This window comes from Oncorhynchus keta, chromosome 22, assembly GCF_023373465.1.
Source record: "Oncorhynchus keta strain PuntledgeMale-10-30-2019 chromosome 22, Oket_V2, whole genome shotgun sequence".
Lineage (NCBI taxonomy): Eukaryota > Metazoa > Chordata > Actinopteri > Salmoniformes > Salmonidae > Oncorhynchus > Oncorhynchus keta.
The window spans coordinates 5,226,207-5,241,515 of NC_068442.1; the positions used below are offsets into that span (position 1 = coordinate 5,226,207).

At 43.6% G+C, this 15,309-nt stretch overlaps 1 protein-coding gene across 3 annotated transcripts in view; it reads right to left on the minus strand.

Moving 5' to 3' along the window:
- LOC118400958 (sodium-dependent neutral amino acid transporter B(0)AT2-like) overlaps positions 1-15,309 on the minus strand; it is a 49,471-nt gene that overhangs the window by 10,504 nt on the left and 23,658 nt on the right. For all 3 annotated transcript variants that reach the window (XM_035798013.2, XM_035798014.2, XM_035798015.2), the window contains exon 6: positions 1,981-2,091. In XM_035798013.2, the coding sequence (XP_035653906.1) occupies positions 1,981-2,091 (111 nt within the window). The remainder of the gene's footprint in view (positions 1-1,980; positions 2,092-15,309) is intronic.

Sequence of the window (15,309 nt, forward strand, 5' to 3'; positions counted from 1 at the left end):
CGTCCGGATGAAGAGCGTGCCCAAAGTAAACTGCCTGTTACTCAGGCACAGAAGCTAGGGTATGCATATAATTGGTAGATCTGGATAGAAAACACTCTAAAGTTTCTAAAACTGTTAAAATAATGTCTGTGAGTATAACAGAACTGATATGGCAGGCGAAACACAGAGGATTAACCATCCCTTGCAAATTAAAATTCAGCCTACCACTGTTTCCAATGGCTTTCATGTTTATTATGAGGCCAAAACCTCACAGATTGCAGTTCATAGGGCTTCCACTAGATGTCAACAGTCTTTAGAAAGAGTTTCAGGCTTGTTTTTGGAAAAATTTGCTAGAATTTGTAGTTTTTCTAAGTGGCTCCCGTTTTGGCTGTAGTGTTTTCATGCGCGTGGATGAGAGTGCGTTCTTTGTTGTTTATCTCCGGTAAAGACAATAACGATTCTCCATCTCAAACAATACCATTTATTTACGTATTAGGGTACCTTAGGTTAGATTTTAAACATTGTTTGACTTGTTTGGATAAGTTTATTGGTAATGCTTGGGATTCATTTTGTACGCATTTTGAAGGAGGGAAACCGGTGGATTATTGAATGAAGTGCGCCAGCTAAACTGAGTTTTTGGGGATATAAAGAAGGACATTATCGAACAAAAGGATAATTTGTGATGTAGCTGGGACCTTTTGGAGTACCAACAGAAGAAGATCTTCAAAGGTAAGGCATTTATTATATCGCTATTTCTGACTTTTGTGGCGCACCTGCCTGGTTGAAATATGTCTCCATGCTTTTGTATGCAGGGCGCTGTCCTCAGATAATCGCATGGTGTGCTTTCGCCATAAAGCATGTTTGAAATCTGACACAGCGGCTGGATTAACAAGAAGTTAAGCTTTATTTTGATGTATAACACTTGTATTTTCATGAATTTTAAATATTTATATTTCTGTAATTTGAATTTTGCGCCCTGCAATTTCACCAGATTTTGTCGAGGTGGGTTGCTAGCGGCACGCCTGCGCTAGAAAGGTTAAACAAAAAAGATTTGTAATGTTCGAGGTGAGTTATTGCTGAAATATTATGTACAAAATGAGTTACAAACAATGCGAAAAAACAAAACAGCACAGTTGGTTAGTAGCCCGTAAAACGGCAGCCATCCCCTCTGGCGACATTATAATAACCACCATAGCTGGATCTTTCATACATTTTTGCACTCCACAAACGTTTATGACAACATTTAGCCCTTGAATGCAAGCTACCTAATGTTAGCCAGCAAATCAGAGTTGAAACAAGCCAGCTAGCTAGCTAGCTAGCTAAGGTTAGCTAGCAGGAATATTAGCTGGCCAAGTCATATCGAAAGCTAGCTAGCTACATCATATCAAACCTGTTGTCTCGTTTGCTTAGTTAGCTAGCTAATAACCAATGCCATGGCAAGCAAGGTAGGAATTTAGTTAGCTAGCCTGTTATTCTAGCAACGACGCTAACCGTTTAGCTAGCTAGTTAACGTTAGCAAGCGAAATACATTGCTCTGAGTCTGGCTGGTACTATAGGGGAATGTTAGTTACAGCATGGTGAGGATGAATTAAATTATTCAACATCTTCCAATTTAGCTAGCAACATTATCGAAGCCAGCTGCAGTCACATATTGGCAACCTAGCAACATTTCTAATTTCTGGGGGCAGTGGAAACACAATTTGAGCTAGCCCACCAAGGCCAGCCCAACCTTGCTTGACTTCAAATTGCCAATGGAAACGGGGCTTAAGTTTCTGAGTGACAAAAAAATGCTGGAATGTAAAATAATGTTATTAACCAGTTCCCATGCTTTTAAAACAACGGTTTTGTTCCGGAACAGTATAGATCACTTTCGTTCCCGGTTCTGATTCTGTTCCTCTGAAAATGTTGTTATTTTCCAGTTTTCTGTTCTGTTCCCTGAACCGGTTCCAACCACTGCACTGTACTGTACCTTGGGTAAGCATTAGGGTTAGGATACGGTACCTTGGGTGTGAACATGTGTCGGATCCCATCCACGGATCCCTTGAGGAGTAGAGCCCTGACCAGGAAACAGATCAGCACTACGTAGGGGAACAACGAGCTGAAGTACATCACCTGTAAAACAACAACATAAGAACAACCTTATTATAACTCAAACATTACAAAGTGAGAGGCAAACTTGAGACTTGACCCTGACTCGTGTTAAAAAAAATACTCTTGGAGTCTGACTTATGCTCAAAGACTTGACTTGCCTAAAGTTATTTATTGACAAGTCCGGCTTAGACCCAAAGTTTGGGATTAATACCGAGATAGATCCTGTGCACTGATTACTTTTGTGCTTTATCTAAACGGATCTCTGAGGCTGCCTCTTGTTGTCTACTCCTGACCTGTGGACACAGAGAAATACACAGCCTTGCGGAGTGCGGACCACAGTAAGTGGAAGAATATTGTGTTATTGTTCAAGATTATAGACTAACATATAAAAAAATATTTCAAGAGCAGCCTTTTTGCATCTTCGTAACATTTCAAAAATCTGAAACATTTTGTAAAAAAAAAAATCAAAAATGCTAATCCACGCTTTTGTCACTTCAAGATTAGACTAGATTAACATTTTATTAGAAGGTATTATCCAGAGCAATTGACAGTAGAGTGCATACACTTTCATACTTTTTCCACATGTACTGGTCCCCCGTGGGAATCGACCCAAAACCCTGACAAGTGGCAAGTGCCATGCTCTACCAACTGAGCCACATGGAACATACTGCAATGCTCTACTCTCCGGCTACCCAGATAAGGCACAAAACACATTTCAGCTAGCGCTTAACACGACTGCAAGATTCTTGACTAGAACACAAAAACGTGATCATATTACTCCAGTGCTAGCCTCATTACACTGGCTTCCTGTTAAGGCTTGGGATGATTTCAAGGTTTTACTGCTAACCTACAAAGCATTACATGGATTTGCTCCTACCTATCTAGTCGATTTGGTCCTGCCGTACAGACGCATGCCTTCTTATTGTTCCTAGAATTTCTAAGCAAGCAGCTGGCGACAGGGCTTTCTCCTACAGAGCTCCATTTTTATGGAATGGTCTGCTGATCCATGTGAGAGACACATACTCTGTCTCAACTCTGTCTTTACTGAAGACTCATTACTTCTTCATCTCTTGAGTGTAGTCTGGCCCAGGGGTGCAAAGGTGAACTGCAAGGCACTGGAGTGACAAACCACCCTTGCTGTCTCTGCTTGGTCAGCTCCCCTCTCTCCACTGGGATTCTTAGCTTCTGACCCTATTACGGAGGCTGAGTCAATGGCTTGCTCGAGCTCAGCCATCCTTCCTGTCCTTGGGCTTGTGTGGTTGGGGAGATCTTCCTGGACTATACTCGGCCTTGTCCCAGGGTAGTAAGTTAGTGGCCTGTTGATATCCCATTAGTGGTGTGGGGGCAGCCGCACCAATGTGTCGGAGGAAACACTGTGCACCTGGCAACCTTGGTTAGCGCACACTGCGCCCGGCCCGCCACAGGGGTCGCTGGTGTGCGATGAGACAAGGATATCCCTACCGGCCAAACCCTCTCTAACCTGGTTGACGCTAGGCCAATTGTGCGTTTCCCCATGGTCACGAACCCAAAGGTTTCTGTACCAAATATTAAGTTCTGCTTTTCTGATGTATCAAATACTTATGTCATGCAAAATAATGTTAATTAATTACTTAAAAATAATACAATGTGATTTTCTGGATTTTTCTTTTAGATTCCGTCTCTCACAGTTGACGTGTACCTATGATAAAAACTACAGACCTCTACATGCTTTGTAAGTAGGAAAACCTGCCAAATCAGCAGTGTATCAAATACTTGTTCTCCCCACTGTAAATATGCACTTTAGCGAACAAAACATACATGTATTGTATAACATGAAGTCCTATGAGTGTCATCTGATGAAGATCATCAAAGGTTAGTGAATAATTTTACCTCTATTTGTGCTTTTTGTGACTCCTCTCTTTGGTTGGAAAAATGGCTGTGTTTTTCTGTGAGTTGGTGGTGACCTAACAATCGTTTGTGGTGTTTTCGCTGTAAAGCATTTTTTAAATCAGACACCCGTGGGACAGATAAAGGATGGCAACAACTTCCCGAGTTACACCAGGAATGGTGGTGTGTAACAGCATCATCGGAACTGAGCTTGTTGTCATTGCAGGCAATCTCAACGCTGTGCATTACAGGGAAGAAATCCCTCATCATGTGGTACCCTTCCTGCAGTCTCATCCTGACATGACCCTCCAGCATGACAATGCCACCAGCCATACTGCTTGTTTTGTGCATGATTTCCTGCAAGACAGGAATGTCAGTGTTCTGCCATGGCCAGCGAAGAGCACGGATCTCAATTCCATTGAGCACGTCTTGGACCTGTTGGATCAGAGGGTGAGGGCTAGGGCCATTCCCCCCAGAAATGTCTGGGAACTTCCAGGTGCCTTGGTGGAAGAGTGGGGTAACATCTCACAGCAAGAACTGGCAAATCTGGTGCAGTCGATGAGGAGGAGATGCACAGCAGTACTTAATGCAGCTGGTGGCCACACCAGACACTGACTGTTACTTTTGATTTTGACCCCCTCCTTTTTTCAGGAACACTATATTGCATTTCTGTTAGTCACATGTCTGTGGAACTTGTTCAGTTTATGCATGTTAAGTTTGCTGAAAATAAACGCAGTTGACATTGAGAGGACGTTTATGTGATCGTGCCTCAAAGTAATCAAGGTATGAAATGATTGTTATTTTTCACTGCAATCTCTTTTTGGACTTAGTTGTGGTCTACAAATGATTACAATTATTTTCCGGCCTCCCGACCATTCACTCCGACAAAAATACGCCCGGGGCTGAATCTAGTTGCCTACCCCTGCTGTATGGATGGGTTGAAGCTCCATTTGCCTAACCATGTCACTATGCAGCTGAGCTGCTCTTGAACATCTTATTCACGTTGTATCAACCATTCATAAAATAGGAAAATAACAACCGTGGTCACCATGTATATAAAGAAGCTCCTTTCTGCTCAGAGAGTCTAAAAATAAAAAAAATAAAAAAAGGTTTTGTACACCGGATAGGTGCAGTGACTACTGTACCTGCCACCCATATCTAAATGTTGTATATCTGCCTCACCTATCAAAGTTTGTATCTTTATCCCATTAGATAGTATGTCATTTATGTAAGGAGAGGTGATGTCAGTCACAGATCGTAGGCGCCATCTATCATTATGACTATGTATCATCAAGATGTTGCTATGCAACTCAAAACTCAAATTATACCTTGTCAGGTCGTGATAAAAACAATCTTAATTATGTGTACTGTAAGTGCTTTAACTTTGAGGTGTTCTTTTGTAGCTGCACAGAATGCAAGTCCAAATTAGATTGAGTGGAAAATTAATAAGCCATTTAATGCACATGATTGAAGTTATTTTTCTTTCCTTTTTTTGTGAGTACACCCCTCACAATCACACAAAGTAAAAGAGCGCGTATAACCGTGGCAACCACGCTCCCCCTCGGTCTCTCTTGCACCCTCACACCCACACACAGAAATGAAAAAGAAACTGTAGTTCACAGCCTAGGAATAGGCTTTTGTGAACAAGGGGCGAATGCGACATTAATATTCTTTTGTGTGGTAAAGCCCTGATTAAGCTTCAAAGGGTCTCTCACTCTGGCCCCTTCACCAGGAGGGGAATGGAAAGTGCATGGCCATTTTCATGACCTCACCCTCGGCGACGGACGAACAGGACGTGGAAGATCGGGACACTACAGACGGTTTCCCTGTTGTCATGCCATCACCATGGCAGAGGACCAAGATTAAAGCACTTCTGTCTGAGAGGCCAGGGCATCCATCTTGTTTTGTCTGTGTGTTGTGGAGACTGTTTTTGTCTGTGTTTGTTGTGGAGACAGGGGCTTGAATAGAACCAAGCAAACACCAGACAGCTGTTGGGATAAGACCAGGGAGAGGGACAAAGGCTGGATCAAATGCTGCATTAAGATAGCACAGGATAGGGCCATGTTCCTATAAGACCAGAAATACTCTAAAGTGAGTGAAAATGGTCTTTGCTAAAATGCTCAAGGAACAATACTCTAAAAGGAGTAGAAACTTTCTTTGCTAAGACGCACAAGCGATGATAAGGACCCAATGGTGTTCTCAATGGTGTTCTCTTTCAAATACTTGTTTCGATGTATCACATGTGGGGGTTTGCAAGGACCACCTACTCTCTCGGAAACACCTAACAAAAGCATCTGTCGGAGACTGTCACGCCCTGACCTTAGAGAACCTTTTATTTCTCTATGTTGGTTAGGTCAGGGTGTGACTAGGGTGGGGAGTCTAGTTTTTATTTTCTATGTTGGCCTGGTATGGTTCCCAATCAGGAACAGCTGTCTATCGTTGTCTCTGATTGGGGATCATATTTAGGCAGCCTTTTCCCACCTGTTGTTTGTGGGATCTTGTTTTTGTATTGTAGCCTTTTGCACTACAAAGCTGCACGTTCGTTTTGTTACTCGTTATTTGTTTTGTTGCTGGTTCACATTAATAAAAATTATGAAAGCCTTCCATGCTGCACCTTGGTCCAATCCTTTCAACAACGAACGTTACAGAGACAGACAGGTGAGACCCTCACTTCCATAAAAGAAGCCACTCTCCAGGCCTCCAGTTGTTCTTGCTTCTCTTCCTCATGAAGAGTGTCATTACTCTAGCTCTCCTCATATTGACTGTATACCTGTTTGACTGCTTAATCTGCTCACCATCAAACCGTGAAGGATATTGCTGATGAGCGTAGGTCTTCAGACCCTATCGAGAGGTTGAGTAGTAACCGTAAGGTTTATGTTTACGAGTAGAAATTACATTTCTACTTCTCAGTCAGTCGGTTTCCTTCAGCCAGCACTGAGCTAGCCACGGCACACCTTCACCACAAGGTAGCTGCTAGCTAACTAACGCCCCACTAGCCTCATGGCTATAGCGTTATACGGTGATCAATATTGCTAGCAGTTGGCCACAAGGCTCCTAATTACAAGAACCCTTCCCATTTTCCACATTTTGTTACATTACAGCCTTATTCTAAAATGGATGAAATAAAAATGTTTCAATATCAATCTAAACACAATACCCCATAACGACAAAGTGAAAACAGGTTTTAGACATTTTTGCAAACGTAATAAAGTATTTATTTAATTTAAGTATTCAGACCCTTTGCTATGACAATCGAAATTGAGCTCAGGTGCATCCTGTTTCCATTGTTCACCCTTGAAATGTTTCTACAACTTGATAGGAGTCCACCAGTGGTCAATTGAATTGATTGGACATGATTTGGAAATGCACACATCTGTCTATAATAAGGTCCCACAGTTGACAGTGCATGTCAGAGCAAAAACCAAGCCATGAGGTCGAAGGAATTGTCTGTAGAGCTCTGAGACAGGATTGTGTTGAGGCACAGATCTGGGGAAGGGTAAGACGACATTTATGCAGCATTGAAGGTCCCCAAGAACACAGTGGCCTCCATCCTTCTTAAATGGAAGAGGTTTGGAACCACCAAGACACGTCCTAAAGCTGGCTGCCTGGCCAAACTCAGCAATCGGAGGAGAATGGCCTTGGTCAGGGAGCTGACAAAGAACCCGATGGTCACTCTGACAAAGCTCCAGAGTTACTCTGTGGAGATGGGAGAACCTTCCAGAAGGACAACCATCTCTGTAGCACTCCACCAATCAGGAGGCCAAAAGGCAACCAATGGACTCTCAGATCATGAGAAACAAGATCCTCTGGTCTGATGAAACAAAGATTGAACTCATTGGCATGAATGCCAAGCGTCACGTATGGAGGAAATCTGTAACCATGAAGCATGGTGATGGTAGCATCATGCTATGGGTGTGATTTTCAGAGGCAGGGACTGGGAGACTAGTCAGGATCGAGGAAAGGATGAACGGAGCAAAGTACAGAGACCTCAGCACCTCAGACTGGGGCTAAAGTTCATCTTCCAACATGACAACGATCCTAAGCAAACAGCCAAGACAACGCAAGAGTCCTTGAGTGGCCCAGCCAGAGCCCAAACTTGAACTCGATCAAACATTTGTGGAGAGACCTGAAAATAGCTGTGCAGCGACACTCCCCATCCGACCTGACAGAGTTTGAGAGGATCTGCAGAGAAGAATGGGAGAAACTCACCAAATACTGGTGTGCCAAGCTTGTAGCGTCATACCCAAGACGAATCGAGGCTGTAACTGCTGCCAAAGGGTTTTTAACAAAGTACTGAGTAAAGGTTCTGAATAATTACATAAATGTGATATTTTTAAAATATGTACTTAATAAATTAGCAAACATTTCTAAAAACCTGTTTTTGCTTCATCATTATGGGGTATTGTGTGTAGATTGAGGGGGGAAATAAATTATAGAAAAAGTCAAGGCGTCTAAATACTTTCAGAATGAACTGTATATATCTTGGTACACCGTTTACACAAGCTACTATTTGCTAGCCACCAGCATCAGGGATTATAACTATGCCGTCTAACTATGCTGTTCTTACAACAAGAGTTGCTCGGTCCACCTAGCAAGCCTTATTCATCATAATGACCACTGTTATCCTGTCCAAGGATGATCCCTATCAACAAATCAGAAACCTAGAGAGGAACCAGGCTCTGAGGGGTGGCCTGTCCTCTTCTGGCTGTGCCCGGTGGAGATTATAAGAGCACAAGGCCATTAAGGCTAGATCGTTCTCCAAGATTTTCAAACGTTCATATATGACCAGCAGGGTCAAATAATAATCACAGTAATTATAGAGGGTGCAACAGGTCAGCATCTCAGTAGTAAATGTCAATTGGCTTTTCATAGCCGAGCATTCAGAGGTTGAGACAGCAGGTATGGGACAAGGTAGCACAACCAGTGAACAGGTTAGGATTCCATAGCCACAGGCAGGACAGCAGAAACTGGATCAGCAGCACAACAAGGTGGTACGTCTGAACAGGTCAGGGGTCCATAGCCGCAGGCAGAACCGCAGAAACTGGATCGGCACCACAATCAGCAGCATGTTCTTGTGCTTGCGGCTCCATGATAGCGGAGAAAGATTCCCATCCTCTATACATAGGGAACATGGCCAGGAGGCGCTTGAGGACCAGTGAGCACTGCAGACAGCTTACGAGAGCAGGTCTGAAGAAGAGGCTGAAACGTGCTTCTATCTCGCTAGCCCTTCTTGCCTCAGAGCCGACAGCTGAGGCTCAGCTCTCTGCAACGGAGCCCTGTTGGGGTGAGTCATTGATAGCCTTGACTCCCTCCCCCCACTGTCTGACGATGTAGTGTCACGGGAAGGCGAGTTAGGGCATGACAAGGATGACTATGGGATTAATCTCACAAAGATAAAAGAGATTGCGCAGGAATTGGGGACTGACGTCTCCCGCCCACTCACACATGCAGACCTGAGTGCAGTGGAGCTGCCCCTCCTTCAGTGGAGTTTGGCCTCCTTCATGTCTGCAAGTGGGCCACGGCCAGACTCGACATCAAGTCTTCTGTAGGGGCTCAGGGCTGGCAAGGAACATATACGATGGGAAGAGACTCCAGTCCCCATACAGCCCCAATAAAGGAACTGTACAGTACAGACGTGTGTAACATTAAACTAAATGTAAATATCCATTATAGCTACAAAGAAAAAAACGGAAATGACTATTTTATATGATTGCATGGGTAAATAACTGTATGTTTTTATTAGTAACTTTTGACAAAATTACTTTAGACTTGTAGTACCAGCTTGCCTCAGGGAAGCTAAGAGCGTGTGGGGGAAAAAAACCTCATTAGCAGGATTATTGATAAAGGTACCCTGAGTCTGCACATACACATCATGGAGGAATCTGGGTTTAGCAACCCTTCCATGGTGTAGCCATCACTGACTCATCACCTCAGCCATGTTGTTATTAATGACTCACTCCCTGGGAAGGTAGAGTGCTTACCTGCCTCTGTTTCTAGGAAAAATGTACAAGGCATCAGCCCAAGCAATTAGAGCTCTCAATGTGGCCTCTTTATTGTTGGCATATCAGGCTACCTGGAGGAGGTGGGGAAGCAACTGGACTCAGACCCTAGACCCAGATGTTTGGGAGGAGATCTGTATGATTACAGACATGAGCCTCGTTGCCCCCCATAGTGCCATCCAAGGCTGTGGTCATACCATGAACCAAGAGGTGGAGAGAGAAAGGGCACTTTGGCTGAGCATATCCACACCCCAGGAGCCTTCTTAGGTTTTCAGCCAAGGGCAGCAGTCAGCATGGCAGCCTTTCCTCCGGTCTCACTGACACACGCGGCGCAGGAAGGCGAACTGTGGCCCTGTTAACCCCATGCCTATGGCCTTTTGCCTCTAACTGCTATGGCGCGAGCAATCCCAGTCAAGCCATTCAGGGTATGCGCCGTGCTGGTTTTCCCACTACAGGGCTGTACTACTCTGTACAAGGCAGGGAAACCCTAACCACTCTGCTCCCCATTCTACGGGAGGACAGGTTTCCAGGGTTCATTGGGAAACCCTCTCAGCCCGTTTTACTATTCTGAGGGGCGTTTTGTTCCTCTACCTGGCAAAGACAACTTGGCTCTGTTATGGAAAACACTCCCCATTGAACTAGAGATCAGTCTGTATAGTTGTTCCTTACTTTACTTTCTGGATTTCAGGGAAAAGGGGGGTTATCTGGTACTCCTGAGTTAACAAAGCTTTGGCTTTTCCTCGTCACGTTTTAACTGCGATTGGTTCACCCAATCGGGCCGCTGCCTGCTATGCCTACCGATCTGATGGGAGCGAGAGGCTGAGGAACTCTTTGCTCTTGACAACCCATGGAGCAGGGTCAAGACTAACAGTTATGTAGCTATCCTACTGCCCAGGATTAGGAATACTGCGCTGCAGGTGTTTCCTTCTTCCTTTTTCCTGAGGTCTTATATGTCAAGTCGCTGGATACTCTGTCCTAAGAGCTTGCTTTCTGTATCAATCCAGCCTGTAGAAGCAACAATCCCATCCCATAACATGGTGACCATGCCGTTTGGGGCGGAAGACAAAATCAAAAGGTAGATGATGCCGTATGCTTTCCCTCCTAATCTTTGAGACCCTTGATGTGACCATTTGGCAGTTTTACAACCCTGCTCACTGCCCCGGTTGGCAGTTTTACAACCCTGCTTACGACCAGTCCTGGCAGCTATCGTCATGCAAGGTTTATACTCTAGCGCTAGAGGTTCTCAAAGTGGGGTCCGCGGATGTACAGCACGGGGTTCACAGGCAGATCTCAAAATATATTTTGTAAAAACAAACCATTACATTTTTAAAAAATTAATATTTATAGCAACAACAGATGAAACACATTTTGGCCAAGGGTGTTATAAAATACAATGTAATGTCATACTGTCACAGTTTTCATGTGGTGAAGGAGAGTCGGACCAAACTGCAGCGTGTCGATTGCGATCCATGTTTATTTAAACAAACGTAAACACGACTAAACACGAACACTACAAAACAATACATGAAACGAAAACCGAAAACAGCCTATACATGTGTCAACTAACATCAACCAATGACATCAAGACACTCAGGACAATCACCCACAATACAACCAAAGAATATGGCTGCCTAAATATGGCTCCCAATCAGAGACAACGATAAACACCTGCCTCTGATTGAGAACCACTTCAGACAGCCATAGACTCTCCTAGAACACCCCACTAAGCTACAATCCCACTAAGCTACACACCACATACAAAAACCCATGTCACACCCTGGCCTGACCAAATACATAAAGAAAAACACAAAATACTTTGACCAGGGCGTGACACATACTATTAATCTACAAATGATGTTCTTAACCCTGGACAACATGGGCCTGGCTCAGAGGGATATTGGTATCCAGTGCTACACCATTTATTCAACTTAATATTTTGTAAAACAAAATGTACATAAATGCACTGTCAGTTAAAGCTATAATCCTTAGTTGCTACATCCATTTTTGGTATTGAATACCATGATATTGATTCTTGAAGAATATAACTTGCAAATGCCTCATGAGCTTAGTTCAACTGTCATACCCCGTCAGAACTCAAAATATAAGCTTGTTTTATGTACAAACACTGTATATATAGTTATCATTTTGATAGCATGGATGGTCAGTGATTGCATCCATAGCTCTGTCTATGAATTTGAGAGTGGTTACATTTCTCCAGGCCTATCCCTATGTAGAATTGCAGGAAATGAGCTTAAAATTGAATATTTTCTCTTGATACGTTCTGAGAACCATATGTTGCTTGGTGAGAGCGTGGTTGTCCAATGGTTATTTTTGCATATAACCTTCCCACAACATTCTGGGAACGGTGCAGGATACCCAGTTAGCACATAACGTTCTGAGAAACATGTTTCTTAGGTGGGAATTTCAGTACTTACCTACAGGTTTCCTCACGGTTCTATTTAAAGTCATGTTCTCGAATTGTTCCGAGAATGTTAACAAACAACGTTTTTCTGTGGGAGTTTCAGTACTTCAGCATAACGTTTTCTACAGGTTTCCTCATGGTTCTATTTAAAGTCATATTCTCAGAACATTAAGATAACTTTCCATTAAAAAAAACACAAGAAAACGTTATTAACATTCAAAGAATGTTCTAAGAATGTTATTTAAAAACATATACATTACATTCTCAGTGTCAACAAAACTCTCTCTATCCTCTATCTTGTTAAGTGTGCTCATGTGTTGGCCACGCCGACTAATTGTCTACACCTGATCTTAATGAGAGTGTAACGGATGTGAAAAGCTAGCTTAGTTAGCAGTGGTGCGCGCTAAATAGTGTTTCAATCGGTGACGTCACTTGCTCTGAGACCTTGAAGTAGTGGTTCCCCTTGCTCTGCAAGGGCCGCGGCTTTTGTGGAGCGATGGGTAACGGTGCTTTGTGGGTGACTGTTGTTGATGTGTGCAGAGGGTCCCTGGTTTGCGCCCGGGTATGGGCGAGGGGACGGTCTAAAGTTATACTGTTACAAGAGCTTGTTTCCTTTGAAATGTGGCCTGTTTGCATAGACTAAAATTAACAGTCTTAAAAAAAAACACAGCTTGCTAGCTCCATCCTGGTGAGCTTAGTGGACTAATTCCATGGATAGAGAGCAAAAAATCATAGATTTAAACCTCACTGCCATGCCACAATAAAAAATAAGTGTTTGCATGATTAATGCCTAAGCAAATTAATGACGATGTGTCCTATCTGTGCTTGGAGTTCATAACAGTTGAACTAAGAGTCTTATTGAAGCATAATTACACAAAATTATATAATTACCTTCAAATAACCTATAATATCTGTTCTCAGAACATTAATAAAACCTTTCTGTTTCACCAGTCAGGAAACGTATGGCTTCATTCTCAGAACCAACGTTCACACAACTTCTAAGGAACCAAATGTGCTAGCTGGGGGGTGCAATGTGAATGTGCAATCACAAAATGGTTTCCCAGCCCCAAAAATATTGAGAACATGCCCTAGCAATGAAACAATTCTCCAACCTCACACAAATGATTTAGCATTCGGGACATGGCCAGTATATAATTTATTTTAATGGAAAGACAGGCCTGTAAGTCTTAAAGACTGCCAGCCCCTAATACACACTCAGTTGGTGTGTTTTTCTCGTGGAAAAGCTGTGACTATACAGATTGTTCTATCCTACACTCTGTTTTCCATGGTCCTATGCTCCTTGCAGGATCTTTTGGACTGAGATAAGGTTCATCTTGAGTTCATTTTGCCGCTTTCTCTGCCTGCCAAGTACCCGACAGTGATAGTTTATCCATAACTGTAGTGTAGACTAAGGGGGGCACATCGCTTAAGCCTTTAGCTTGTGGGACGTGTGCTTAAATCCTTTCACAGCAGCTATTAGCCACTGAAAAGCATGGAGACTGCATATTGCTCATTTTGCTTTACTACTGCCCTTGGCGTCCCTAAGTGTATGGGGTGGATTTTTCAGGTTAATGTACTTAACCAATCTTTGAGCCGGTCAACTTTTTCCCCATTGTCACACCTTGGAGCCTATGGCTTTTTGCCTGTTGCCTTACCTAGAAAGGCGTCCCTGTTGTCCCGTTTGTAAGTTTCACATTTACTTGGGTTGTAAGTGAGGTCGGGCAAGGGTGTCATGCTCTTCGCTCATTGGGCAACCACCCTTAGAGGGTTGGCCCGTCTCTTTTTGACAATATCCTGCCGGATCATGGGGACCATAATATTTATTTATAATAGTGCAAGGGTGATAGCCTTCGGTGGGGCCAGGAAGGGCCCTCTCCTACAGGGGGGTTTACCTCTCGGACACTGTTTTTGGGACGTCTCATTATACTGAGATTTTGTGCTTCCCCTCGCTTTGTTATGAGGTTTCTCCCAATGGGTTCTCTCTGCACCTTCTCAGAGCTTCGGGACCTCTAAGGGTGGCTGATGTTGGGACTTCCCTGGCTTCGGAGAGCCTAATTTTGCAAAACGGGAGTTAGCCATATCCCCACGTGATACATCGAAATGAGTAATTGAAAGAGAACGTAAGGCTACTTGCGTAACCCCGGGTTACCTGGTAACATGAGTGAGATGTAGCGCCGCATTCAGAGCGTCAGGAAGAGAAGCATGCTTGAAAATATCCAGAGGGCAGGAGACTGGCTCCTTTATGGAAGTGAGGGTCTCCAATCCTTCGCCACTTGAATTGTCAGTCTCCATCAGATGCTTTTGACCGGTACTTCTGAGAGAGTAGGCAGTCCCTGCGAACCCCTACATGTGATACAGCTCACTCATATTATCAGAGAACCATGGTTATGCAAGTAACTTTACATGTTTCACACCTTGGTTAGATTAAGAAAGACCTGACACAGTTTCTCCTGCCTTGGCTCCAGCCTGACACGGAATGAAGGCTTAACGCTAAAAACAACAGCGACGTTTTCATCATAGAATTTTCCGATAGGGATTAAAGCCTTAGAAAGAAAAAAAAGTGTTAGCTGACCTTGTAACTGGCCAGCTAATAGCAGTCATATGACAAGAGAGAACATGGATAAAGGATCAAGATGACCTGCTAAAGAAGATGGCAACGGATGCAGAGCAATGTCGACTGTTAGCCAGTTCGGCTAATCCATCCGGATGCTAGTCACGCTACTCTCAACTTGGCTACAGTAACATCCAAACCCGGATCACATGAGCTCCAGATCCTTTCCAGTCAGTTACCATTAGGAAGACCTGTCAAGGTCTATCAGGTATACAGTAACTAACAAGCTTTCTCTCACAACTCCCATTTGAATGGCTAACTGACTAAACCAGGAATACCGTAACTATCTAGCTCTCTCTCTCTCTCTCAAACTTGCTCCCTTACACCAAGCTCTCTTTCTC